The 27567-nt window shown below is 41.8% G+C and overlaps 1 protein-coding gene across 1 annotated transcript in view; it reads right to left on the bottom strand.

The window, feature by feature from the left end:
* Positions 1-8822: 8822 nt before the first annotated feature.
* VSTM4 (V-set and transmembrane domain containing 4) overlaps positions 8823-27567 on the bottom strand; it is a 39846-nt gene continuing 21101 nt past the window's right edge. Inside the window, exons 6-8 of the mRNA XM_009642057.2 lie at positions 21877-21989; positions 20964-21025; positions 8823-8948 (exon numbers count right to left, since the gene is read on the bottom strand). Coding sequence (XP_009640352.1) covers positions 8823-8948; positions 20964-21025; positions 21877-21989 — 301 coding nt within the window. The remainder of the gene's footprint in view (positions 8949-20963; positions 21026-21876; positions 21990-27567) is intronic.

A 27567-nucleotide genomic window follows, 5' to 3' on the forward strand; every position in this document is an offset into this window, starting at 1 on the left:
TAGGGAAACCAAGAAGAGAAATGTGGAACAGTACAACCTTTATGTGATTTTAAAAATCAGTTTAATCTAATCGAGGACCATAAACCCTAAAATGCCTTAATCACACTTATTTGGTTATTGCGCAGACCATCTTGCTTCCCTTTTCAGCAATAGAAGTCTTATAAATGTTACAGTGAGCATTAAATACTGTCTGATTTCTGTAGCTTTCTGTTGGCTAATAAACGCTAGTGAAGCAATATTTGCAGAGCTGCCTGTGCACTGCAGGGCCTTTGCATCCTCTTAAAAAAGAATTTGCTCAAACCTTTTTTGAGAAATTCATGCAAACCAATCTGTAGCTCCCACAGGAAAGTTTCCCTGTGATTTTTACCATGGGCTACTATTCCCAAGTCCTCTTCATGCAGGGATCTCAAAGTTTGTTACAAGAGGGTACTGGTAAAATCATTTCATTCAGGATCACCTATGGCTGTCACAAGGGAAGCTACCTGGGAGCCATATGAGCTAAAATGATCTGCAGGAATATGCTCCTTTCTGCATGAAAATGCAGCCTGTCATGTTTGTCTCTTATCTTTCAGGAGGGACATCCCAAGGAAGCTGAAAAAGAAGCCCAGGAAAGATCTGGACCTGATCACAGCTCTCTTGCCTCCTCCTGCTTAGTACTAAGCACCTCTGAGCCAGGTAGCTGGAGTGATTTGTTTCCTTATGGTCACATACATCACTTAGGGCTCAGACTAGTTGTTGCATCGCTGGTGTCACTCTTCAGACATGTGCATAGGAATTACTGTCACTGAAGTCAGCCAGGCTGACTGGGGAGGTGTGAGAGGGAACAGGGCTGGTGGAGGAACGCCAACTTTCCCTGTGATTTTTGCCTTACAGACAGATTGTCATCAGAGCATTTCCCATGTGTCAGGAGGTCCCTGAAAATTTGCCACATGAAGTTTTTAAAAGGGAACCCCCTTGTTCCCTGCACTGGAGTGAAATGTCTTATGGAAACCTGGTATCCAGAACCAGGCAGCCTCCAGCAGTACATTGGGATCTTGGTGACCATGAGTAATATGTCCTGGCATGAGTGCTGAGCAGATGTAGGCCTTGTGATGGGGACAGCTGTGTCTGTGCTCAGTGGCCACTTGATGTGTTTCGTACTCAAGTGTTGTGACCCCATACAAGTGGAGGGTTGTTGGGGTAGGGCAGTCACCGAGGGAGCAACGCTGAGTGTGCTGACTGGGTGGCTGGAGCTGAGGATGTCAGGTGAGTCTCTGTGGTGGAAAGAACATCGCGAGCTCTTGATGATTGGGGAGAAGCTGTCTCTGGGTGGGTGACTGCAACAGCAGCATGGGAACTTTCCCTGTTTCAGGTCAGAAATTGTCTCCTTGTTCAGTTTGGGCAGGAGGCTCTAAGGACTTTGCATCTCCCTCGTACAATCTGTTCCCTGGCCTGGGGGGACAGTGAAGAGTCATGCTCCTATAGCTACTTCAGTTCTGGTGGGATGCTCAGCTCCCATGGAGGGGGCACAGGGATTAAGCCACTGGAATGAACAGTGAGAGTGCTCTTTGGCAACTCCTGTGCTCAGTCCGCTCCCCACAGTCTCCCGGCTGTGGCAGTCTGCACTGGAGAGGTGGTAACAAGTTAAATCTCCTCTGCCAATGTCTATGTCTTTATACCCCCTTATTTTAACTGACACTGCTGGACTAACCAAAATAAAATGCAGTCAAGGTGTAGTCATTTAAGTTCCCACCTTTGACTGTCACAGCTGCAGAGCACCAGATCTGGTAAGCAAGCAAAAGGCATATCTTTACTGTGACAGTGGGACCATGCATGTTGTAAACAAGGGATCCCAGTAGTGTTATTGAAATAATCAGAATTGCTGCCAGACTATGAGGTAATTTGGTTGGGAAGGTGAAATCCTCATTTGCTCCAAAGCTTTTGTCTGCCTGGCAGGCTGGCTTCTGCCCGTAACCTGGCATTTGTTGACTTTGGTTGTCTAAGGACTAAGTTGCCACCTTGCTGTGTACAGCAGCCTGCAGTGGTCATGCTTGGTGTCTGCCTGAAGCTCTTGGCTCTTCAGAGCCCGATTATGAGCTGAATATATACTTCATATTTGGGCTGTATATTTACAGGCCCTTCTCTGTGGCAGTGCTGGGACTGTGATAAGTGGGAGGAGGCCCACTAGAAATCTACTCAAGCAGGTCTAATTGTACCAAATAGAACGGCTCAGTAGAGTGGAAAATAGTCCTCATATATCTACCCGAAGATAATGACCTTTTAAATAACAGAAGCAATTTTATTTCAATACTCCAATTACTCTGAACTCTCAAATGTCAAAGTGCCGAGCACTTTCAAAATAACTTAATTTAGACATTTATAGCACTTAGACACTGCTAGTTTCTTATCTAACCTAATTATGGGTTGTACAGGAAATTGCAAAGCATCCCAATTAATGTTATTTTTTATAGTGATACATAGGAGTGGCCTTTGCCATTTGCCATCGTCATGTGTGCAGTGATTTACTAATTTTGGCTTTTGAGTTCGTTCCCTGGCAGGACAAAGCTCTTCTATCCTCTGGTTGCTCTTCGAGAGCAAGCAAGGAGGAAGTAGAGGTAGAAGTGACTGCAGCTATATTTGCCTGAGGGATCTGAAGGGCACGTGTTCCTGCGAGAGCAGAGTGCCATTGCAAGGCAGGAACTTTCAAGGCATAAAGGTGCCATGTAGAATAATAATGGCTGGCTGTCAATCTTGTTGATCTTCTCTGATCTGAGTACTTAGGCCAGGATTCTCCACTTACTTGTCTCCCACAGGACAAGTACAAATGAGATTTGTAAAGCTGCTTAACTGGGTGCCTGAAAAATCCTTTCACAGACGGTGCTGAACAGTTTCCCTTCCAGTTCCTATGCACAGCAGGCAGAATCAGAGGTGGAGGAAGTGGTGTAGCACCACTGAGCAGTAGCCAGCGGCTCCTCATTTGCTTTTATGGTGAGAGGAGGATGCGTGTCCAATTACCGTGTTTCAAAGTGGTAACTGTTGCCCATCCCCATGTGGGTTTTTTGCCCTGTATATTTTACATGATGTCCCAGTTCTACGCTGTGCTCCCCCCCAGCACCAGGAGAGAACTGTTAGCACTTGGAGAAGTTCCTGGGGGCAGCCTCCTTCGTGAGGATAATCCAAAAGGAAAATGGCTAATTTCTCAAAGAAAGATGTGAAGCTGTGGGTAGCTGCTGTCAAATGAGCCCAAGACCATGCCAGCCCAGAACAGGAAGACAAAAGCCCCCAAAGGTGATCCACAAAAATGATCCAGGGGCTGGAGCACCTCTCCTATGAGGACAGGCTGAGGGAGTTGGGCTTGTTCAGCCTGGAGAAGAGAAGGCTGCGGGGAAACCTGATTGCGGCCTTTCAGTACCTATAGGAGAGATGGGGAAAATCTTTTTAGTAGGGCCAGCTGTGACAAGACAAGGGGTAATGGTTTTAAACTAAACCAGGGTAGGTTTAGACTAGATATAAGGAAGAAGTTCTTTACAATGAGGGTGGTGAAACACTGGAACAGGTTGCCCAGAGAGGTAGTGGAGGCCCCATCCCTGGAAACATTCAAGGCCAGGTTGGATGGGGCTCTGAGCAGCCTGATCTAGTTAGCGGTGTCCCTGCTACTGCAGGGGGGTTGGACTAGATGACCTCTAGGGGTCCCTTCCAACCCAAAACATTCTATGATTCTATGATTCTCTTGTGCAGCTCAATGTACAGAGCCCTAATGCACCATTGTGTTCTGGTTCACTTCCTTATGGTAAAATATTACTGCAGGCAAGACAGATAGGATTTTAACATGGCTTAACAGCTCAAATCCAAGAGTGAAAGTTTGAGTTTGACTCAACAGCTTGCATTCAAGTGGGTCACATGGAACAGGCACACAAAAAGATAAGAAGTCCCTTTCCCCAAAGTTTTTCCCTAGCCAGGGCTAGAACGCAAGTGAGCTTGCCTGGGGGCTCTCTGCTCATGACCTCCTAGTTCCCTGGTGTGAGGTGCTGGAGAATCCCAGGTCCTGCACAGCAGGCAGATATGCAATTGAAGTGACTAGCTGCATTTATGTACTGAAATGAAAACCTGAGCAGGTCTCAGCTGGAGGCTTGAAAAGGGCCGCCAGAACATTTGTGACTGGGGTGGTCAAAGACTGAAAAGCCTCTTGTAGAGTTTGCAAACAACCCAGCAACGCTGGTGAAGAACAAGAGGAAGTTAACACAATACGGTGCCAAGACAGGTAGGATTCTTGCCCTACCTATTGCTATGCTTCAGCATTTAGCCCCTGAGTGGAAATGCTGGAATAGGAAACTGCTGTGAAGTTTGCTGAAAGAGCTGGGGCAGCCAGGGAGAGGGGTTGTTTGAGATCCACATGTTGGAACTATGGTGTGTTTTGTACAGGTGTTTCAGAAGGCATTTTCCTCTGTGGACTGTGCTCAGAATGGAATCTGGGAAGCCAGGTCAGCACCCAAGCTAACCATTCCCTGAACTTCCAGGGCTGTTTTCTCTGGAATAATTTGTTAATCTTTTCCAGAGAAGCAATATTGGGAATCATTTGTTCTTTACAAGAGGAAAGCTTGACAGAACTGAGGTTGTTAATTCTCTCTTCAACCTTCCCTTTGATAGTCTTTAAATATGGAGAAGGCTGTTAAGAGGAAAGGGAGATGTTCTGTATGTCTGCTGGGGAACAGGCCTATATGATAGGAAACATTTTGTATGATTGGGGCTGTGGAAATGGATGGTGAGGAGAGTATGGAACCTTATGGCTCTAAGTTCCTAAGAAGAGGTTAGACCAACCTCTACCAGGTTAAGTCAGGCTGAGCTATTCCAACTTTGAGATCAAGTAATAGACTAGCTGACATCTCCAGATCTGTTCCATCTCCATTTTCTCTTTTTTTTCTAACTAACACAAACTTGGAGTCTTCTATTGACATGCAGTCTTTCAATCTACCCTGCCTCCCAACAAAGGTAGTAAAATGGAGTCAAACCAGGTGGTGGAACAAATCACATCAAATGAGCATATTTCAGGTTAGCCCCGGAAACTCAGAAGAGCAATTGTTATGCAGTGAAATTTAGGAATTTTATGTTTACCCTGTCAGGTTAGACTGAAACCAAAAAGGATCTTTGCACCCTGATGTCACTCACTAGAGGTGTTTTGGAGAACCCCTCAAAAAGCAGAATTTGACCTATAAATCAAACATCAAACGAGACCTCATCTGGTCTGAGTCCTGCTATGCCAGCAGAACCTGCCCAAACCCTGGCTAAGGACACAAGTTTATTGAACTTCTTGATGAAGAGAACCCCACAATTATGTTACAGTTATTCTAAAACAAATAATTTGCTTGTAATTACAAAGATAATTGCATTCTGACCACACCTACCAATTAGAAAGTTGTAATAAAAAGTAATAAAACACCATTTCCTTGGGCTGCAGAATCAACCCCCACACAGCCTGCGACACTAATATGATTTACTCCTATTTGCTGATGGAGGATGCCAGTAATAAAATTTAATGTGGAGGAACAAGGTGCATTTAACCAAAGCTGTAAACATCTCTAATTCTATTTAAAGCTATAGGGTGCAGTACATTAACATTTAACAATCTGATACTAAATTGGTGTGAAGCTAATAGAGCTGTATTTATTAAGATTTCAGTGCTAGGCCATGTTTTACCAATGACAACAGAAGGAGTAACCAAAAGAGTATGACTTAGCAGACTCCAGCTGCTGCTTAATAAGGTATTAAGAGTCTTCATGGGAGCTCCTGTCACAAAGAACTGTGGACCTCATTCAGCTCTGCTGCTGTTCTGCTGAAGCCAGAGGGAGTTAGGCCAGAGATTAATTCTGCCTTGTGGTTCTTGTTAGAAGGAGCCAAATCCAACTTATTCTGCGTTTCTCCCACTAAAGTGCATTATACTTGGTGAAATTTTCTTCTCTGTAGTCTTTCAAGTGAGTTGCTTCAATGCTTAAAGATGTACAATTAATTGCAAGGTAAAGGATGATGGGTTTATTTCTCCAGTGGTATGATCTGATATTATTAAATCTGAGTGGAAACTGCATAAGAAAAAAAGTCATAGGAAATGTCTGCTCAGGAAGGTGGGTGTTCTCCTAAGCAGTATTTCTGGCCTCCTTTCACTCAGCTGGTCTGTTGCCTTTCAGGATTCTGCTGTCATCTGAATTTGGTCACAAACGGAAAACATCTTAAAATGGTGAATTTTCTGCAGAATGAAAAATTCAATTTCCACCTATTGAGATTGTCTAAATATTGAGTACCAGATAAAATATATATCCTCAAATCGTTCTCCAACAGGAAATAAATCCTACACAGACTGAGAGAAATTATCTCACCAAAAAAAGGTAATTTATTTAGCTCAATTAACTAGTATTTTGGGGAACTAGATATCAAACATAAACAATAATATATAGAATATTAATACACAAAGAATGATATTCATTAAAATACTGGGGATAAACATACAGTGGAGGATTTTTCTGAACAATGGGCACGATGGCCAGTTGAATGTAGAAGGAATGTTTATATAACAAACTTTAGAAAGTTTTCACAACTAAGTGGTCAACTTATTAATGTGTTAGGGTTTCATTTTAACTCCAAAGGAATCACCAAAGTTCTATACTTTTTCTAAGGCCTTCCTTACAGCTGTCTGCATAAGAGATGTCCTCTCTGAATAGTCAGCCACACTCTGGCTGTTCCAAAATTGATCCCTGAATGTTCCATCACTCCTTAGCACCAATTTCTTTTTGGTCAGTGAGTTGATTGTTGTTGTCATTGAAAGCCCATCACCCAATCAGAGAACATGGAAAGATACCGTGCCATTTTGGTGGATGATTAAACTCCTCTGATAATGAAAAGGCGGAACATTTTTCTCAACAGCTCACAAATGCAAACAATTACTAGTAAACCTATAGATAAAAGCTGGCCTTAGTTTGGAAAGAACTGTTTTGATGAGGGGGTAGATTTGAAATTAGTACTGTACATAGCGGCCAGCCTGACAAGCTTTTCTTAAATTCTTTTTTTTATGCAAGAGATTTTTATTTAATGTGGAAGCAGGTGACTGCATTTTACATTTACACATCCTGGCTACACAGCAACAGATTACGTATGCTGCCTAATCTCTACCCAAAATAGTTAAAAAGCAGTTTGTATAGACTTGCTTATTCTGGGGAAACCCTCCAAAAGGCAGTGATGAGCTCTCTCCCTTTGTCACATGTCCCCATCCCTGCATTGCCATCCCTGCCCTCCTCTCCTGCGCTCCCATGCAGTAACAGGAATAAGGGCGTGAGTATTCCTGTGATGGCTCCCAGCTGTGCTCTGAGCCCTGGCGAGAAGTTGATATATTACTGGAAAGGCCTGACCTGTACATGAGGACACGACTTGGATCGCCTTGGTTAGGACTTCAAAACCCAAGGCCTGCAAGTGCTACTCCAAAATCCACACTAAATACTGCTGGATGACACACCTGTCAAGGGGCTCCCTCCCAGACCTGGAGAGGACCTGGCATATGCCAAGTATCACATCTCCATGGCCTGATGGCAAGCTAAAGAGCCCATGCTTTTATGTCTCCATTAATTCTGTGGTTACTCAAGGGCTAAAGCTTCTTGAGGGCTGAAAGATGTTGGGTACCCAGCTCTTCCTCAGCTTTGGTGGAAACTGGGCATTGGAGATTTAGGAGCTTGAAAACATCAGCCCGGTTATCCTTCACTACTGAAATGACCAGGATGCCACAGAATAGCCCATTTTTTATGAAGGTGTATTAAAGGAAAAGGGAGAGGTGAAGAAAGAGGAAAGGTATTTTGTACTCTCACATTAGGCTCATTTTCCTATCTCCCAAGCCCTGGTCTTTCCAAAGAAATCACTCCAAAGTAAATGAGCAGGGTGTTAATGAGTCTGCTCCATGCTAAAGGAGAAGCTGTGTGATTCTTTCCTCTAGATCAGCAGCTCGGTAATGTAGGCCACAGGAGGAAACTTTTGCAGGTTTGGGAGCACCAATCTAGATCAAGGTCAAAAGCAGTGTCCTGGTTCTGTTGAAGTTTTTTACTCACTATCAAGTTTTTCTTATTCCCAATCAGAATTAAAAAAAGATCAAATCCCGGAAAGTGTTCCCAAGCTATAAATATTCTTCATCAAATCATTGGGGTTTAACTACAAATATTTCCTTTGGACAATTTTTAAATGTTTGATTTCAAGCACCTAAGAACTTTACTAAAAGTAACAAGTTTTTAAAGACAATGTCATTTAGAAAGGGAATTTGAAAATAGAGAAATAAAATCTTCTTAGGACTATTGGGGGGGGGAGCAGAAAAAGTAATTTTAGCCTTCCTTTTCTGTAGAAAAAAAAAAGTCTCAGCTTTAATGAGTTAATATTTTTCTGATGGGGAAAAAACAGCATTAAATTGACAAATTTCGTGGTCAGTAGTTGCTCTCTTCAGAAGCAGGCTGATGTGCATGGATCTTGCCACTGGTCCTTCTGAGGCTTGCTAAGATGTTGATGTTTGCAGCTGGATTCATCACATTCACATCAAAGGAGGAATACTGCTCACTATTGAAAATGCCCCAGGTGGGACTTCAGTCATTTAAAACAGGGGAGCCAAACACTATGAAGGGTGTCTCTGGGATGTCGCTTGTAGACCAGCTGCTTTTTCTATGAATCCTTTCAACTACATTTTGTTTAAAAGTCTCATAGAAAAATAGAAGTGCATGAATGGGAATAAAAAAATAAGGCCATTTGTATGATTTTTATAAATAAACAGCACAGCAAGAATTAAATAGAACACAGACAAAGGACATTTATACAGGCATGAACTATTACAGCTTATTCTCCTCAAAGAGTATCTGTGCATAGACTGTCGTACTGGGAATGCCTTTGGCTTCCTGAATCGGCTTCATAAGTTCAAGTTCAGCGTATGTTAAATTCTCCTCTGCGATTTTCGGCTAGGAAACAGAACCAACAAATTACAGTTATAATGTTGTTACCACTGAGTGTAAGATGTCTTAAATATTCTATATAATGGGCTATATTCCTTCTCTCACACATGCTAATTATACTATGCTGTTAATCAGTTTAGTCTGCACTAGTTAGTTCATAGAAGATAAAAAGAATATTAAAAATAATAAACGGGAAATAGTAGGATTTTCACGTTCATTTCCAATTTCTCCTTGTTTCTCAAACACTGCAAATTTTAATTTGACAATTCAGATATTGCAAATTTGAAAGATGTATGTTAGCAAAATGTTCAGCCTCTTTAATACTAAATTTCCCACTTTAATTTTAGTTATTGCAGATTTCACAATTTGAAATATATATGCCAGATTTGCTTCCCATCTGTAAACCTTGGACCAGTTACATCTCTGATCACAGCCACTCACAGTACATCTCATTATGTTTCTTAACAGAACCAAAAAACATGTTAAAAATATGCAGAAGACAGCAAAAATTGATAGAATTGAGTTACTGTCATGCCCATGGGATTCCATCACATTTGCCATACTACAGATGAGTTTAGAACTAAGGCTGTACCACCAAAGCTGTCTGATGTATTGCACTTGTTGAACTTTAGAGTTAAAACTATAAAGCTTAACTAAGAGAGGTGTTATCAAGAAAATTTACTGAACAAATTTCACGTGGGTGACAGAAGAGCTGCCTACTGCTACAGGGCACTTCATCCAGACTCAGGGTGGTGGCTTAGAGGAGAAAAGTCTTGGCTTGTGTTCCTTTGTGTGTGGTGGCTCATCAGTGGGGAGGGGGTTATTCATATCATGTTCACCTCAGAAAATGTAGCAACAAACATAAGAGTTGCTGTGGAATTGTACATGGGGCCCTGTACTTGAAATGGATTTCAGTTCATCTCCAGAAGATTAAAATCTGTGCTCCCTGAAGAAGGGTGAAGTGCTAAGACCCAGTGCAAGTGAAGAACTGCAGAATTTGTTCTTTTATCTTCTTGGGTACTGTGTTCTACCTGACTATAACTGGTGTCCTCAAGTTTAAGCCTAAAAAGGAGAATTAAAACACAACAAAAACTACTTCAGCCATGCAAATTTTTGCAGTCACAAAACTATTCCTCGTAGAAAAGGTAGCACCTCTGAGACCAAGAAAGGCTTTGCCAGTTGTAAACTGAAAACTGACTCAAAGTTCATATACCAAGACTTTCCATACAGTAAATGTTATAATGAAGAAATTGGCAATATTTTCCAATGCCAAGTTTCCTTTATGTTTTATTTACTGCTATTTATTTCTTTCTGATTTAACATAAATGATTCCTGTTTCCTTGAAATGTGTTTGAATAATTATGATATTGTCTTCTGGCTAAAAGGATAAATATCTCATATTCTCTGAAATCGGTCCCTGGGCTGCCCTGCTTCCTGTCTCTTGCGCTGCCCTGGAATCCTCTCATTTTTGCCTCAACAGTTGCTGACACTCTGCATTTCAGATTGTTTCCCTTCGGGTGGATCAGTTTACACTTTTCCAGCGTTAATTTAATCTTATTTCTTCTCTGCAGATCTGATCCTGAAACACTTTGCACAGCTGCCGCTGCGAGTGGTGCCGCTGCAGTCAGTTGATCCATGCATGTGAGTAAAGGCCGTTTGCAGGGCTGGCTGGCTGCGGGGCTGTGCTCTTTGCATTTGATTACTTGCGTGGTCTTCCCTCCCTCCCTCCCTCTCTTGCACAGGTAGTCCTAGTTGATCTCGGCTTCTGGTCCTCATTCACTATCAAATGCTCCGCTGTTGACTACACAGAAAATTTCCTGCTTTCGTTGAATTTTCTGGTGTAATGATGTAAAAGGACTTCCTGTGGCTCCCAGCCTGGTCTTGTATGTAACAGAAATAAAATCACTCATTTCTTTTCTCTGATCATGTATCAGGACTGAACTGAACTGCAATGTTTAGAAAGACATCTGTCCTATCCTGGCTTTGCCGTAAAGAGTTTAGAAAAAACTCTTGGTCAACCACTCTGATACTTAATTAATTTTTGTATTCCCCTCTTCTTTCTAGCCTGAGAGTATTATCCTCCATTTCTAGGCATTTAAGTTGTTTTTGCCTTTGATGATACGTTAAAGATTCCTTTTGAGATTTTGAAACTATATGTGCCCTTCTGTTCAGTAGGTAGTACAGGGCTAAATACAGGAGTTAAAACAGAGGCTGGACATCACAGTAACACCAGCAAATGTTGAAGATTTTACTGTTGGTGTATGATGGCACATCTGGTCTCTCTCTGAAGGTATTGGGAGTTTTGCTGCCAACTTCAGTGGGTGTCACCTCCGACCCTCAACACAGAACAATACACTGCACGTGAAAAGCCTCCTGAAGATGAATCTGATAAAACTTTCCAAACAAGTTGTTAGTCACTGCCAGAGTAAAGCTCCACATTTCCTACGAGTGACCCAGTGCATCTTTTGAAGCAGAAATATTTTCATTGTTCTGTAGAAATCAGTTGCTCAGGGCAAGCTAACTCTGTATATGCTTTCCCCTTTGCTGTTTAATTGTATTTTATGTTATGTTTCCATTTAGAAAATGCCACGTGTCCTAAAATAGCCACCCCAACGCCCAGCTCATGTAAATTTTAGAACTAAGATTTATGAAATCATATTGTCCAGGTGTTTTATTACATTATCTCAAAATTGCATTGTTTTCCAGTGTAGATTATCTCTTTATTCTTACTTTATTCTATTATGTTTGGATATGAAAAATAACACTAGATTCCCCAAAACAGGTCATTGGGCAGTAGTGGCTGATGTGTTGCTTTCATACATTTTTATGATGTTCCTATAGTAAACATAATTTAATAAAGCCAAAACACACTAAATAAATAATTGCATCTAGAAAAGCAATAAAACCAAATAAAATTAGTACTTTCATAAGTGGAAAAGGTACTTCAATTACTGCTACAAGCAACAGCACACCATAAAATGTGTAGAATAATTTCCCTTATGCATATTTCTAGTATGTAATAATTTGATTGAAAATATGAGGAAACACACAGGAGGTTCAAAATTGTGAAGGGTATACAGTTTTCAGCAAAGGATGCGTAATAACAGTGCATGGAAGCCAACACTACTTTAAAGTACCTATGGTAGCCAGGGTTTTATTCCATACACTCTTCTGTACTTCATTTATCAACCACATGTTTAATTTAATTTTGGTGGTTTGTTTGTCCAAAACCAATTTTTTTCTTGAACAGGCAGGGAAAGAAAACTAATTCTGCAATTTCATCTCTCATTTGGATTGGGTAGTGTTTTGGCAGGGTAAACCTGGAATCCTGCCACCACCTCCTTTTTGGAACAATAGCGTGACTTTAATAACTGATGCTATAGGTGGGACTGGTACCAGGGCAGAAGAAGAGGACACAGAGAATGCCTGGCTGTTCTCCTCTCTCCTTCCATCCTGGCTCTTCACTTTGGAGGTCATCGGGATTTCTATGGCCACAACATCCTTCCCCCCAAAATTACATCACTCTTCTAAAATAGCATTGAAACAATTTCTTCAAATAGAATTCTATTCCAGTGTGACATTTCTAGATACAGTCTTTATCTTGCATGTCTGTTTTCTTGCCTTGGGATCACGTACTTTACAGAAATATGAATTAGGAAGAGTCATCATTTTCCAGTGTATCTTCTGGCAAATGCAAAATGATTTCTCTTCTAGATTTCTTCCAGTTTTATTTTAGTTTATTCCAGTCACAGGGCTTCCCATGGGCAACTATTTGAGAGAGTTCACTTATAGGAACATTTTTCTTAATAAACAATCTGCAAGTCTATTGTGAATATTCAAAAGAAATTAAAGTCTACGTATACATAATTTTGTTTTTATTGGGTTTGTCCACTATATAAATGTGTTAGAAATCACCTAGAAGGGTTGGGTTTTTAATGAAAATTAGTCTGATTTTTATGTCATGATTACCAGGAATGTCAATTTTGCTCTTCCTAGGCTTAGCTGGTTTGTTTCTCGGCAGCCTCCAGGATGTTTACTGTGAGCTCTGTCAGACTGTTCCCGAAGTTTTAACTAAGACCACTTTTACCCAAATTTGTAATTAGGTATGAAGAAAACAAGCGAATAATAACCTCATAAATTTAACTTGTCTGAAAAAACAATTTATGCCAACTTGCACTTACAGATTGCTGCAATCTCACTGTTCCATGGCCACAAGAGTTATCATGAAGATGACAAAATGAATGTGAACTTCTAATTAAAAAATAATAGTAATTCCCCCGTTTCTAGTTTACTATCAAAAATAATCAGAAAAGGGCCCACTTCCTAGTTCACTTCAATCTTATATATTTTAGTGACTATTGCTGCAGACATTTGCCTTGGAATTCAGGGTTTATATGATCGCATGTGATGCAGTTTTTGTCTGGAATATGATGCAGAATGACTTTAACATGGGACCAGGGCAAGAAAATTATGTTTATAGACCAAACTGAATTTTCAAGTCTCAGTTTTCTGGATTTTACTAGCATATGTCTCAAGTTCCAGTCAGAGCTTCATGATATTTTTAGTAACTGAGGTTTCCTGCAGCAGCACTTGAAAATGAACCCCCACCCTCATGGCATGCCCTGTGCTCATGGGTGAATGAATTAGGTCAGCAAAGATAAAACCTTGCCAATTATGCGTAGGTTTGCTGGTTTGATTGCCAGCATATGGCAAGTTGCCACCTACGGACTGGCCACGCTGTGCCATTGGGTGCACACTGCGGTGCCCGGGGGATGCTGTAGGAAATGCAAATGGGAAAGGTACAGAGTCAGGAGGCAGTGGTGAGGTTGGTTTGATCCAGTCTCTAGAAATTGCACTTCTCTCCGGGTTATTCCACAGCACAAAGCAAGCAGCCCCAGTGCCATGAAGCAGCTCTTTCTTAGCAAGCACATGCTGGAACTACCATTTTCTCTCTCCCTTTCTCTTCCAAAGGCCAAACTCAGATCTTTGGCCTTTTCCCTTTCATATTTGAGAGACATCCTGTTTTGTATTCTGGTAAAGAGCTCCACAGGAAAATTGCAGATACTGTCCAGATGGCACAGCACAGGACCATCCTGTGTCACCGCCCAAGCACACTCAGTCAGAGAGCATCTAGGCAGGGTTCTCCAGGCCAACTGGATGGGCTTTGGCCACAGGGACAGATTGTTGCGTGTCTCTGCATGAATGCCCAGATGGGAGGAAACTGCATATTGTGTGCAACCTAATGAAAAGGGGCTTAGCCCACCTTTTCCTCTGCATACCTCCTTTTCACAAGCACTTTTTTTTTTTTTTTTTGAAGCTGTGGGAGGGGGTGGTGTATGGCTGCCAGCTTGGCCATCGCTGGAGGGTCAGCTTTGGAGGGGAAGGCAAGAGTGTGCTGAAGTGAAGATTCAGCATGTTTGGTGGGCAGGCTGCAACTCCTTTGGCTTGGAGCACATGCTAGCAGTGGGGCTAGGCCGGATTGTGAAAAGTTAATAGTGAGAAAACTTACTGTAGCTTCAGAGGAAAAAGAATTGGCCTTTGACAGTCCTATTTTTTAATATACACTGGAAAACCACTCTCTCTAGAATGTGTGGGTTTTCTTGTGCTGAAATCAATAGCGCACTTCAGGGCCATAAATACACTTTATGCTCAAACGCTATGAGCTTCAGTGAGGTGGCTCCCTCGCTGAGGTAGTAACTCAACTCAGGAGTCAGAACAAGATTATTTTTTTTTCTTTTCTCTCTTTAGAGCTTCAGGTGTTTACTAATGTCAGTGTCTTGACTGCAGGCAGAAAATCAGAGATTCCCCTGGAAGAGAGGAGCTTCAAAAATGACTTCTGCAGACCATCACGAAAAACTGAAGCTAGACCTGCAAGATGAGTTATCCCCTAGAAATGCAACTGCTGGCCAGTAAGAGCACTGAAATATCAAGGGAGCCATTTTCTTCCCAGTGCCAAAGCTGAGAAATAGGACACTGGAAAACACTGGGAGTAGGAAGTTTGAATTTTAGTGGCACTATCAGTTAAAAAGGACAGGTTCTTTCCACTTAAGATGCCTATTTTCTACTCCCTAGAGTGAAAAATACTTCCCAGACTCTGTGGGAACAATTTCTACAACAATTTGTGAAGCCTCTTTCAGCATTGCATATAAATTTTGCTATTGAATCCCACAGAAGTTAAAACAACAAAGTCAGGGACAAAGATGATTTACTAAGTCCCATTGAATGGTTTTATTTTAAAGAAACAGAATCCCACAAATGTAGGGCAGGTAGTGACTCTAAGGGGTGAGCCAGTCCATCTTTCTTCATTAGCAGAATTAAATATACCTTGCAGAGGTTTGTCTAGCCTGTTTTAACAGCTTTTGGGGAAGCCTTTGCTAACGCTTTATTCCTTTTACCGTTGCAGAGTTATTCCTAGGTGCTAAACCAACGTTGCTGGAAATCAGGCTGACAGCTTCTTATCCTTCAAAAAGACCCAGGGAGGTAATTAAAGGTTTTCAGTTTTCTGGGGACACTTTTATTACTCCAAATGTGTCATCACACAAAAATCATCTGCTGTGGGATTTCGTAAATACACAAGTCTCGGCACAATTCCAGCAAGATATTTTATGTATTGATACAAACTGTTCCTTCTCAGGGGTGAAGACAGCAACCTGAATGGGAAAGCAGGCATAACTCAGCAGTTTTGAGTATGTTGTGTTCTGAGTGTCAACCTGAATGTGTAAATGATATTCAGGTTCCTAGGGACATCCTAAGGAGAGACTGGGGGGAAAAAAAAAAAAAAGGATAATTCAGCTCACAGAGAGAGAAATTATGTGCACTGGATGGAAATATTCAAGAATCACCGGGAATCAAGGAAAAATATAAAAATATTCACTGCTTCTTTGTATATCTCAAACAATGTTACTTGAAGTCTGTGGAGATCAATAATGTCTTAAGAAATCAGGAATTTAAATCATCCCCCACTACTACATATTGTGGGGGAAACAACTCTTCTAACAGAGGGCGGCATAGGTTTTATTTTAAAATCATCCAGGAGAAAGGAAGACCTGATAGTTCCCAGATCCAGAATATAAAAATTACCGAACAGATGTATTTCACTTCTTTTTTTTATTTCCCAAGGAAAGGGTCAGCGGTACCTACAAGTTAAGACTAATGAGGAATCCTACGAGTTGTGCAAAAAACCGACTAGCCTCCCTTTCCTAGCTAGCTTGATGCATATGGTGTAAGACTGGTTTGAATGATGTAGCACTTAATTGTAAGACGAAAAAGAAGACAGGGAAAAAAAATCAACTTTGTCCATCAGGTACAATCTTGCAACATTTAACTTTGCTCCCAGGTTGCTGTGAGGCCGAAGCTGCAGGACAGTCAGCTGGAGTGCAGCTTTAAAAGGCACAGATTTTCCAGCAATCAAAAATCCAAAGAAGTTCTTTATGTTTCACAGCTCTGACGTGGTAATCAGGCTGCAGGTAATTCCCTCACACCTCTAGATGCCTTTCCCAAAAGGACTCCCAAGGTCACTGGTTCAGATATTCAGTGGATCGGGTTAGTTTGATGTACAATAGGAAATGCACTCCTGAAACCTAAAGGACTTTTCAGGTGAAGAAACGTAGGCTTCTGGGCAGCTTTAGGAGCACCTGTCCTCTTTGCTTGATTCAGGAGTACACACCAAAGTAGAACACTGAGCTAAACGTGTAATGCTGAAAGCTTGATTTTGCTGAGTAGATTCAGATGATGAGACCAAGTCACAGCCTTCTCAGTTCCACAGGTGTCAAACCTACATCAAGTTCCTGCTCAAAACAACACCCTTCTGCTTTGCGGACAGGGCAGGAGCAGGGAAGCTGTCCTTTGAATGAATACTTGCAAATTCCAGACTTTCAGACATGTTACTTGTTACGGACTAAGCACTCTCAGTGCAGGGGCTGTCCTGACCTGCGCTGCCTGGCACTCAGCACGTTGTCAGCACTTGGCCTATAATGATAAATAAGGATGGGATTTTTCAAAACTGCAGAAAGAAACCTGAGCTTCCTATTTCTGTTACACCTGTAAAAACCTGGGAATGCAGATCTCTGAGCTGGCTTTGCAAATCTCAGCTTAAAATATGTAAGTGGTGCCTGAAAAAGGCAGGCAGGCAGGCTGAATGATTGCAGAACATTATGCTTCCACTCAAAGTTATCAAAATGACTTCCAGAAGTTTCCCTCAGTCTTAGATAACCATAAGCCCTTCCTGCTTCTCAAGCAGCTTTTACATCATCATCATCAAAAGAAAATCTCAGTGATCTCGTGGCGCCAGGCCAGCGGTGATCCAACCCATGCCGAGATAAACAATGATGCCTACGCTCTCTGAGCTGAAGGTAGAAGAATGCTCCTCATAATAGCTCAGCTATGGTCATTGAAAGCACTCTGCTTCAGAGGTCTCCAGAACCAATATCTATTCTGCAGTGGGGAACAAGAGAAGCCAGATACACTCCAGTAAAGAGGTTATTCAAGAAGTTAGTCAGTGTAGGAACAGCAGAAGCCAACTCTTATGTACTGTGTGCTTTACATGTCACAACGTGTTTGAAGAACTAAGCCCAAGGGCATGATTTGTAATACAATATATATTTATCTATTTCCAAAGTGGGATGATTATATGACTTAACAGAGACCATATAAGCCAGCAGCAGAATCTAGAAGATTCCCTATGGCCTGTCTTATCTAGGCACATACTTGTCCCCTTAAAATTTAGTGTGAAAATGATGAAGTCAACAAAAATTTTGCAGAACTAAAGATTGCAGGGTTTGGTCTAACCTGAAGTCTCACATCCTTTCCGTTGGCTCCAGTGAATCACACAGGAGCTCCTAAGCTTAGTGGTGCAAACCTTCATGAAAAGACACTGAAACCTTTTCATTTAGATGATGTTCTGTAATTGATACTCTTGGGCTATGACAACTAATCTCCAGGAGGCAATGAAAGGCTTACCAGAAAATTTGGTTGAGGAAGTATAAGATTTATCTCCACCAACTCAAAGGGCTAAGTACTTAAGGCTATGGCAGAACAGCCCTTAGAGAGCAGAATTTGTGGGCCCCTAGAATTTTCTTCTTCCTAATGACTCTCTGTGCTTCTTGCATGCTATAAAAACCATCCCTTTTTGCATTTCAGCATCTCTATTTCCTTTGATCTGTACACATTTCTCATTGATGCTAATAGAGAATGACACTGATGGGGAATATTTTTGCAACAAGGGGAGCATAGAATTGTTATTCGGGCTAAAGCAAAAGCAATATGACTTAAGCAGAGTTTTTAAAAGGCTTTACTCAAGGCTGTTCAATTGAAGATGATGCTAGGCTTTCTCTCTCTTTTTTTTTTTTAATTTTCATTGAAATTATGTCCATATTTTATCCAGGTTATTGTATTCTTGTAAAATTATACTGCAACCCACTCAAGCACGTTAACAACAAAAGAAATTCTCTAGCTTATTATAAACATCTTTCAAGAAACCAGAAGCACATGTCCTCTGGAAATAATTTTGCTGGTATTTAGGTTATTACAAAAAATTTCCCAAAACACTGGAATTATTTTGTAATGTTCCCTTATAGTCTAGCTTGTTTTCTTAGGTTTTCTAGAACATTCTCCTGGTGCCCCGGTGTGGTACCTTCCTTGGGTTCCACAGGGAAGCTGCAGAAGAAGTCCAGAAACTCAGCAATTTGAGTTTATCTTTGTAGTGACGATTACCTAGTAACTATGTGCTATCAATGAAAAAAGACCTAGTGCAGGCACCAGCTGTGCAGTAATTACAGTTGGAAAGAAAGCGTTCTTTTATCCTGCAGAGATTGGGCAGGATGACGATAGTATTTTTTTGCCCCAAAGCAGACTGAAAATTTGAAATCTGAGAAATTTTTGAGAATTAAGAAAATGGGGAGGCAAGTATGCTGAAAATCTCTACAAGTTTCATTTAGATGAATCTGATATGTCTTTTTCTCTGTAATTATTACCATTTTGTATCTTTGTTGAAACTTCTTTTACTTCAATTACTTTAAATTCCTAACTCAAAAATCATTTAAAGCAGAAAAAATTCTTTTTTTTTTTTTTCTTTTTTTTCTGAGAATACTAAAACATAGGGGTTTAACCAACTGTGCTGTAAAGGGAGGCAAGAATAAGAGAAACAGGAAACAAGCTCCAGGGTGTGTCCTGCTCAGCTTCTGAATGTGCCTTATAGACTGGCTTGGGTTTAGTTCACTTCGCCCTTTAAAGTATTGCTATATTATCCTTTTGATAATATTTGTTGGATTGCTTTCTGACTTAAAACTAACTCAGTGTCCATAGACCGTGTGTTTTCTGCAGGCTGTGATGTCTCTCCAGGTGCACTCTACGGTGAAATACAAAAGGCAAAAGAGCAGAGCCAGGCTCAAGTCCGACAGCAAGGCATTAAAACCGAGCCTGCTGGCTGCACACAGCAGGCGGATCCTCAGTCACACTAGGGAAAGCAAAGCTGATTTCATTCTTTGAAAAGGCTTTATTCCTGCTCACCTCCAAATGGTTTGAACCTTGACTGGGGTTGCATAGCAGGAAGGGAAGAGCAAACAGCTATTTGTGGCCCACATCCTTGGATTTATTCCAGAAAGAAAAAGCATCTGGAAACAGATCTACCTAAAGTTCAGCACGTGTTGATGTGCTTTATTGACCTGCAGGAAGAGTTTGAGTGCTTTAACTAATGAGAGCTTTTCCTCAGAGGGCTGAAGACTAACTGATTTCTGATGGAGCTGTGTGCCTGGGCGCAGCAATTAATGCAGTGTGGCTGTCGTCCCCCAACGCCAGGTGCTCTCATCCGTGTCTTTGTCCTCTCAGCACAGCTTTGGCCTGACACAATTACCTACATGGATATAAGGTTTTTTTCATGGAGTTTTAAAAAACTCTACCTCTCCTCTACTGAAACCTGACCTGTATGAGCAGAGCCTCGCCAAGGTGCAATCCCTGCAGGATGAGCAGAGGCGAGGTGCGCTCCATATCCAAGCAGCAGCATTGCCGAAGGGTTTAGCTCAGATGCTCTGAAGTCACCTGGCATTATGCCCAGGTATCCTGGGTTGTACCCTAACCATGCATAAAAGGGCAGAGATTATTTACTGACAAGTGGTGGGAAGGTTCCCAATTCTAACCCTCATCTGAAAGTCAAGCCATCACAGGGGCGTTTGAGTTATTCACATGGCCCTAACTTTAGGCACCCACCTTCACCTAAATTAGGGAGTTAGTCACTCTGGACTCTCTCTATTGCCAGAGAGGGGAGAAAGGATCCCCGAAAGGCAATTCGGAGCATCTAGCCTGAATTAGTAGGAGCATCAGGCTCCTCCTCATAACTCATCACTCTTTCTATTGACTATATAGGGAGCCTAGCAGACCAGCCCCTTTATGTAGGCGGCTGAAAATAGTTGGTATTAAACTCTGTATTTATTACCCAGGATGTCTTGTCCAGGTATTGCTTTGTTACTAAAGCAGAGAAACATCTCTCCATCTATTTGATTTGTCTGGCGGTTATCTGCAGGGGTTTGTTTTCATACAGAAACTGCCATAAGAGTTTTTCTTTTCCTTAATATGAACTATATACATAGATCTCATTCCTGCAACCTCAGATATTCCTGACTAACATCACTGTAGGGTAGAAAGAGGTCACCCATTTCTGACTTGAAAAGTCTCAAAAGCAGTGTGACCAGTGCAGTTGTGATTCTGTCAGTAACTGGTATTTTCTCCAAAGCACCAGCTGCCAGAAGCATGTGAGAATCAATAGCAGGTTTCACTTAAGAACAGGCTAAATTTGTAGACACGATGACCGCTAGAAAGCTGGAAAACATAATCCAGTGTAACCTAATGCTCAAAATGAAGAGCCAAGACAATTCATCACTTGAAAAATTATTACTTAGGAAAAAAAAAAGGACGTGTATGATTTTAAAGCCAATTTATATTTTCTGAACCTAGAGTTCTGGCAACATTACATCAATTGTATTGAGGGAGAAGAATACAGAGAAAATAATGTCAGAGAAAATTACTTACCAGCATCAGTTTTCTTTGAGGTTTCAAGAGCTTGGGCTTAGGAAAATTATTGGCGATTGGAGCTATGGAAATAAATATTAAGGGATCATTTCATATTATCATCATTCACCATCATTTTTAGTATACACATTAGCAATTTATATATTACAGATTAATAGTGGATTAGGAGCAAATACATGCACTTCTGCCAGAGTTTAACTGTATTTCAGGTAACATATTTTACAACAAAACATGGGGCTTATGAAGTAGAAGAAAATCATAAGATTACAGAATCTGATGTGCAAAGCATGCTGTTCGTGCGCAGAAGCCAGAGCAAATACACCTCTTGAGATGCGGTCACTTGTGATCACAGTAAACCCTCAGGCCCTTTCACTCCTCTCTCCCAGTGGCTCAGGACTGGCAGTAGTGTTCACAAATTACGCCCAAGAGTTTGTGTGATTGACCCTGGAGGCAATTGCAAATTGTCTTTGAAAGTGAGGTTCCCCAAGAGGTTGGTCTCTCTCTGCTCAGCTTGCTTGACTTCTCAAGTGCACCTGCAGTTTTAAGAGTGCAATGCGCTGGCTTCTCTCAGTCTATCCCCCGCATGAAATTCCATCTTGCCTAACTTTCATTTTCTCTTTGAGCAGGGTGAATATTGCTACAGAGGTCCCTCTCTCTTGTCTGATTAGGGGGAGCTGTCACCCCTCTCCTGGACTCAGTGACCTGCTTTTCGATAATGAAAGCTGCAGGGAGGTGAGAGCCTGGTCCCAGCGGCGGGCATGGGTCTCTTCTCCCCCCACCGATGGGAGCGAGCACAGGTCACCCCACAGGCAGCGTCCGTGGCAGAGCACAGGAGTCCTGACATCCCACGCCCTGCTGTCCCTCCGTGGTTGTACTCGGGATTTCAAATACCTCTGCATCTCTGTTTTCATACCTTTTGCTGGGATGGCTGGTGGCTGCTCCACTTTCTCTTTCTCTTTCTTTTTCTTCACCTTCTTGGGCTGTAGAGGGGACATGCTTGTCACACTGGTAACTGTCTCCCCTGAGCTGCAAAGCAGAGACCCATAGGTGAGGGAAAAGCAAAGGCAATGGAGGGAAAGACAGTTGTCCCCGTGAGTTCATGCAAACACATCACCTTCCACTTGTAAGAGTCCCTGCCCAACAACTGGGATTTTGGCCTGGGGATATACTGAAAAACCTCTTACGGGGGTTGGAAATGCTCTGGGTCTTGCATTTTTTTCAACCATAGAGCCTGGCTGAGAAGCTCAGGAGTCTGATCTGTCCTCACAAAGAAAATGCAAAGCATCAGGTTTAAACAAGACTCATTGCATAGCACCTATTCCTTAAAAACACATATGACCCCACTGCTGCACCCAGGATGAGCTTGTGCCCTTCTTCTCTCAAGGGCCAGAGGCACAGAGAGATTAGGTGCCTTGTCTAAGCTCACACGGAAAGCGTATGGCAAAGCTCAACCTTCGATGTGGTTTCCAGGCTGAGATGGGCTGAGGGGCCAGCTGGCCAGGAGAGCGCGCAGCATGCCGTCAGGCAGCTTGCAACCCACATTTGGAAAAGCTAGTTTTTTAAAGGAGGCTGGTGTGCTCAGTGCATCTAAAATGGAGAAATTGTGCCCCTATCTCTAAGCTTGGGCGTTCTCCAGTACATCCGTGCTGAAAGAGCACTCATAGGTATGAGGGAAAAGTGCAAGCTATATTGTAAACAGACTTCTATCCAAGAAAGCTTCTGTGTTTGGACTATTGCAGTTTAACACCCTCTTAAGTCTGGGTTGTTTTTTTTTTACCCTCAGCACCTCCCAAAGCCGGAAGTATTACATCCTGCTCTGAATATTTAGGGCTTGGATACGCAGTCAGGTGGCAGCGATTTTGTCACCGTGTCAGCTGAGCTGTGGTAAGTGACTGTGCAGGTGCTCCTAGCTGGCAACTAACGGGAAATAAAATTGTATGGGCTTACCATGGTAACAAAAGAAATCCTAGCTTACAGCTGGGGTGGGAGGAGAGCGTTAGCAGTTAGTTATGGTGACTACGGTGGTGGAGGTGACTTGGTAAGCAGTTGTTGCTCAGATGCATCTGACCACGGGCCAACATGGTACAGTTATGGGGACCCTTCTGTTCTGTGCTGGTGAGCTACACCACGCAATGGGATCCAACCAGGGGCTCCTGAGTCTTAACGCTGACAACACTGAATTCCCAGAATTTTAAATCATTTGTCCCCAGTTGCTGTTCCTCTCCAGGTTCTTTTTCATAATGAAACATTCTCTTTATATTAATAGAATAAAATATTCAAACTGGGCCAAAGTCTTAATGAAAGTTAAGATTTCTCTGCTATCGCCCACACAAGAATAACAACAGACATTATCATTTTACACAGCTGTAAATCCAAATGAATGTCACTACCATTGGTAAAATCACTCTGGATTTAGACCTGCATAAATTACAAAAAGCCTCTGGTTTGCTGATTTTCCTGAGTTCTGTTCCATGTACTCAGTCCAAAACATAGGTTTGCTGCCAAACTTTTTCTGAAGTGTTTAAACAGTAAAATATTTCCATGATTTATCAATAAATCATATAAATTATGTAAACTGAGGGTTGTATTAAAATAATTGAAATAAAGTCTGCCTGCACTGTTGTGAACCTATCCCACAACAACCATTTGTTTCTATATTAAAATCAAAACATGAAATTGTTTAAAACCAGCAGGAAATGAAACTTTCCTGCCTAGCTCCTTTGCCCAAACACAGCAAACTGCAAAGAACAAAGAATACCAAAAAGGGGACAAGAATGATTTTTTAATGTTTTTTGTTTTAATAATCCAAGGTCATTAAGGCAGATGTGTAGCTTAAAGATGTTATCATTCTGATACAGCCGCTTTAAGCACAACATATGAAAAGGATTAGTGTCAATTCATTCCATTAGCTCTTATTTCTGCTTTTCCACTGAAAAAGTGAAGCTAGAGAGAAATATATTTGTAGCTTACACTTTTCTTTTAAATGCCAGGACCACACAGGGTTAACTAATTCTGGGAGATACAAAAACCGTACTTGCTGTCTTCGAAGTGAGCTCCTCAAACCAAACAAGGAGGCTCAGAAAAGACTCTTTGGCTCCAAAACACTGCCTCTTTGTCAGCTTGTCTTGTTCTATGTCTAAAAGGAAAGTTAGTTTTTTATCTCCAGCTCCTCCTCCAGCCTCCTGGCTTCTATTGCAACAGTGTCACATTGTGCATTTCTTGAAGGATCTAATGAGTTTCAGAGAGCAAGAAAAAGACAGGAGTTTGGGGAAAAAAAAAAAAAACCAAACTTGTGGAAGGTGTCTAACAGCCATGGCACCAGGACAGCAGTTTCCCTGGAGGTCCTGGCTGGTATCTCTGGAACATATTGTCCCAAGGGCTGGCAAACTGCTGCAATTTGGGGCTTTACTGTCCTTATTAGAATCAAGGATGTGGGACTTTTCCTGTGGTTGTATAGGTCAGCTATTCCCTCCTGTCTGCAGGGGGGTGACAAAAAATTCATCCGAGTGAACTGGGAGCTGCTTTGGTATTTTCCAAATAGGGGAGCTGTGCGAGAAGTTGCTGGGGAGGACCGGGTACTTGGTTCTGGTTCAGTCTGGCAGAATTTGCTCCCATGACGTTAGATCAGCACCCTGCAACCAGGGCATGAGATGGTTTGGCTTTGTGAGGGGAACACTTCTTTCACCTCAAATTATTTGTCTCCAGAAGAGCAGTCACTGAAGGACTGGGGAGCTCAGGCCAAAACAAAGAAATAGAAGACAGAAAAAAGAATTCCTGTTTTCAAAGCTCCTGGGGGTTTCTGGATCTGAAAACTGACAAAATGAGCTAATAACAAGGAAGGTAATAAGGAGGATATTTAAAGAAAAGAAAAACCCAGAAAACAGAATTAGGTGGTTTGGAAAACCCAAAATAGCTGCACTTTTTATTTAGGTATTTATTTTTAAAATGTGGGAAAGAAATGGGTTTTGGTAAACTCCTTTTTTTTTTCCTTAATTTGTTATTGGTCAAGTAGCAAACCAAAACCCAAACATTTGCTTTGTTCTACTCAGGAAATCTGGATTTAATTTTCTTTTCTACCAAGGCCATTTTGTGAGACCTGGGGCAAAGCACTTAGCCCTTTGTGCTTCGGATTCCAATTAAGTAAAAACACCATTATGATGTCAAGACATGAAATATTTTAAGATGCTTAGGTTTTACTGCAGTGGGAGTACAGACATTTCTTAGACACCCGACTATTAATGTAATTTTGAAACTGGATTCTGCTCTGAGTTTGAAATATCACTGAGGGAGTTGGAGCTGAGCCTCTCTAATCAAGGCTGAGTCTTGTGCAGTGTACTCATTCTGACTGGCAGGGATCTCATCCAGATTTGTTCATCAGTTTGACCTAATGGATATTTAGACACTGGGTTTGGGGTCTAAAAGTGTTGAATTAAGTTCCAAGACAAGGAATGCGCAGGTGAAGAGAAGTGAATTCAAAGGAACTAATGCTTTGTGTTTGGAGCAGAGGGTGGAAAATAAATGGTACCAAGGGTGAAACATAACAAAAATTATGATACTGGTAACACTTTCACAGCTATTTAATTTTATAAGCCCTGAACTCAATGCACTTCAGACATGCATTTGTGGGATGAGGGCTTTTATTAGCCTATCTTGCCACACTGAAATTATCCCTATGGAGTCATGCATTGGTTTCACTTCCAGAGACTCCGTTGTACAGTGAAGAAATCATGCTGGCTTGTTTTCCCCCACTATTCAGCCTCCTAAGTTTAGAGTTTGCAGTAGTATCACTACCACATCATGTGTTCCCGGAGAGGCAGATTCTGTGTTACAAGTCTTTTTATTTGATTGCCATGCTTCATTTTTTCAGTCATCTTTTCAATCAAGCCTCATTTTTCTCCTCTTCCTGTGTTCTCTACCAACTCACTTTGATTTCCTCCCCCTCCCCCTTCTTTTTTTTTGTTGTTGTTGTTTTTGTAATTCCAACGTTGTCCCAGCAGCTAATAATGAATGGGAAAGAGAAAACATCCAGGGAAAAATGTAAAGTGCTGAGCTGTCTCTGTAAATTTTTGGTGTGGTGCAATGGCTGGTCAGGGTCACAGAACAAACATCTTTCCATGAATAACATGGAAGTTTCAGTTTGTACCGACCTCTCCTGGCCTCTGTTGCTTTGTTGTGACTTCACTCGCATCCGAGTGTCGGTTAGACAGAATACAGTGATAATCCCATGCGACTGCATTAAAAATTATGCTATTTGAGGATCTAGGATATGCTGTACTTGGCATTGAATCTCATAGTATCTAAAAAGAGTTTCATGTCTAGAAAGATACTATGAGAAATAGTATCTGTGATACCAAGTGGTACTGGATTTAAACTACAGGGCTAGAAACACATGTTTTATGTCACTGAAAACTGGGAAACAGCTGTTCTGTGTTGTTGCGAGGCACCCCTCTTTAATCTTTTTTGTTTGTAAAATACTTTTGTCATCTTTTTTTTACTGCAGTTCCAGCAGAATTTATATCTCAAGAAGATCATACGACGGAAATCAGTTTTATCACATCACACAACCAAAAACTTTTGGCGGCCAGTGGTATTTAAAGGGACAGTGATTAATGACTGCAGCAGAAGCAGAATTTTTCCCATCACTTGGAGTCTTCAGCTGGGAATAGACTGTGAGCCTAGAAAATCTGCTTTTGAGCCTCACTGCCTGTTCCTGGGTGTGGGAATCACTGGGTAACATTGTGGTTTGGTTCGTGTATACGGATGGTTTAAGTCATTACCATCTGGTGAGGTGTTGGGAAACCCTAGAAATCCACACAGGATGAATCCAAAAAGCAATTCAGAGCCTCAGGGAGAGGCTTGTCACTGAAGCACCTGTAGGACCTACAGCTAGATAGCCCAGGTAGATCTCCCTTATCATGCACAGCAGATGGTGGCTTGCAGGCACGGTCATGAGTCATGGACCCAGAATGCTTTATCCTCCTGTAGGCATTTTGGAAAATGTTGCTCATCTTCTTCACCACATATAGCAAAACAAAATCAGAACTGGTGCCTTGGGTTATAGTAAAGAGAAGTATAATCTCCTACCTGTTCTGGGGGCATTTCACAAGGTAATGCTTCACTGTTAAAAGAAAAAAAAAAAAAGTAAGAAAATGTGGCTTTACACTAACACAGTTTATGAGTTACAAATGGGCACAGCAGATAGATCTGTGCTGCTGAGACTGTGGAGTTGCCAGGTTGTTGCACTGGGAGAGCTGCTGATCACCGTATGTTATGTCGTGCTCTAAAATGTAGGCTGACTTGAAGACATAGCTAGGCTTGGGAGAGGGGAATGCATCAAACAACACCAAAAATCTGCTGTGCAAGTGCTGGGCAGCACACATTCCAGTGGTCAGCCCAGCCAAAAGACAGCTTGCTAAGGAAAAGCACAGCAGGCCAGTAATTTTACTTTGAAGACTTTTATTTCCCTTGTGGTGCCTCTATTTATTTCCAGAAGCCTGAAATAAACCATTCACCCCCAGGAGCCACTGCTGTTCCTAACGTAAGCTAGACTGCGGCCTCAGGCACAACGGGATTGCCTCCTGGGATCAGAGACGAGGTCCAGTCC

The sequence above is a fragment of the Egretta garzetta genome, unplaced genomic scaffold (genome assembly GCF_000687185.1).
Source record: "Egretta garzetta isolate BGI_Z169 unplaced genomic scaffold, ASM68718v1 scaffold56, whole genome shotgun sequence".
Lineage (NCBI taxonomy): Eukaryota > Metazoa > Chordata > Aves > Pelecaniformes > Ardeidae > Egretta > Egretta garzetta.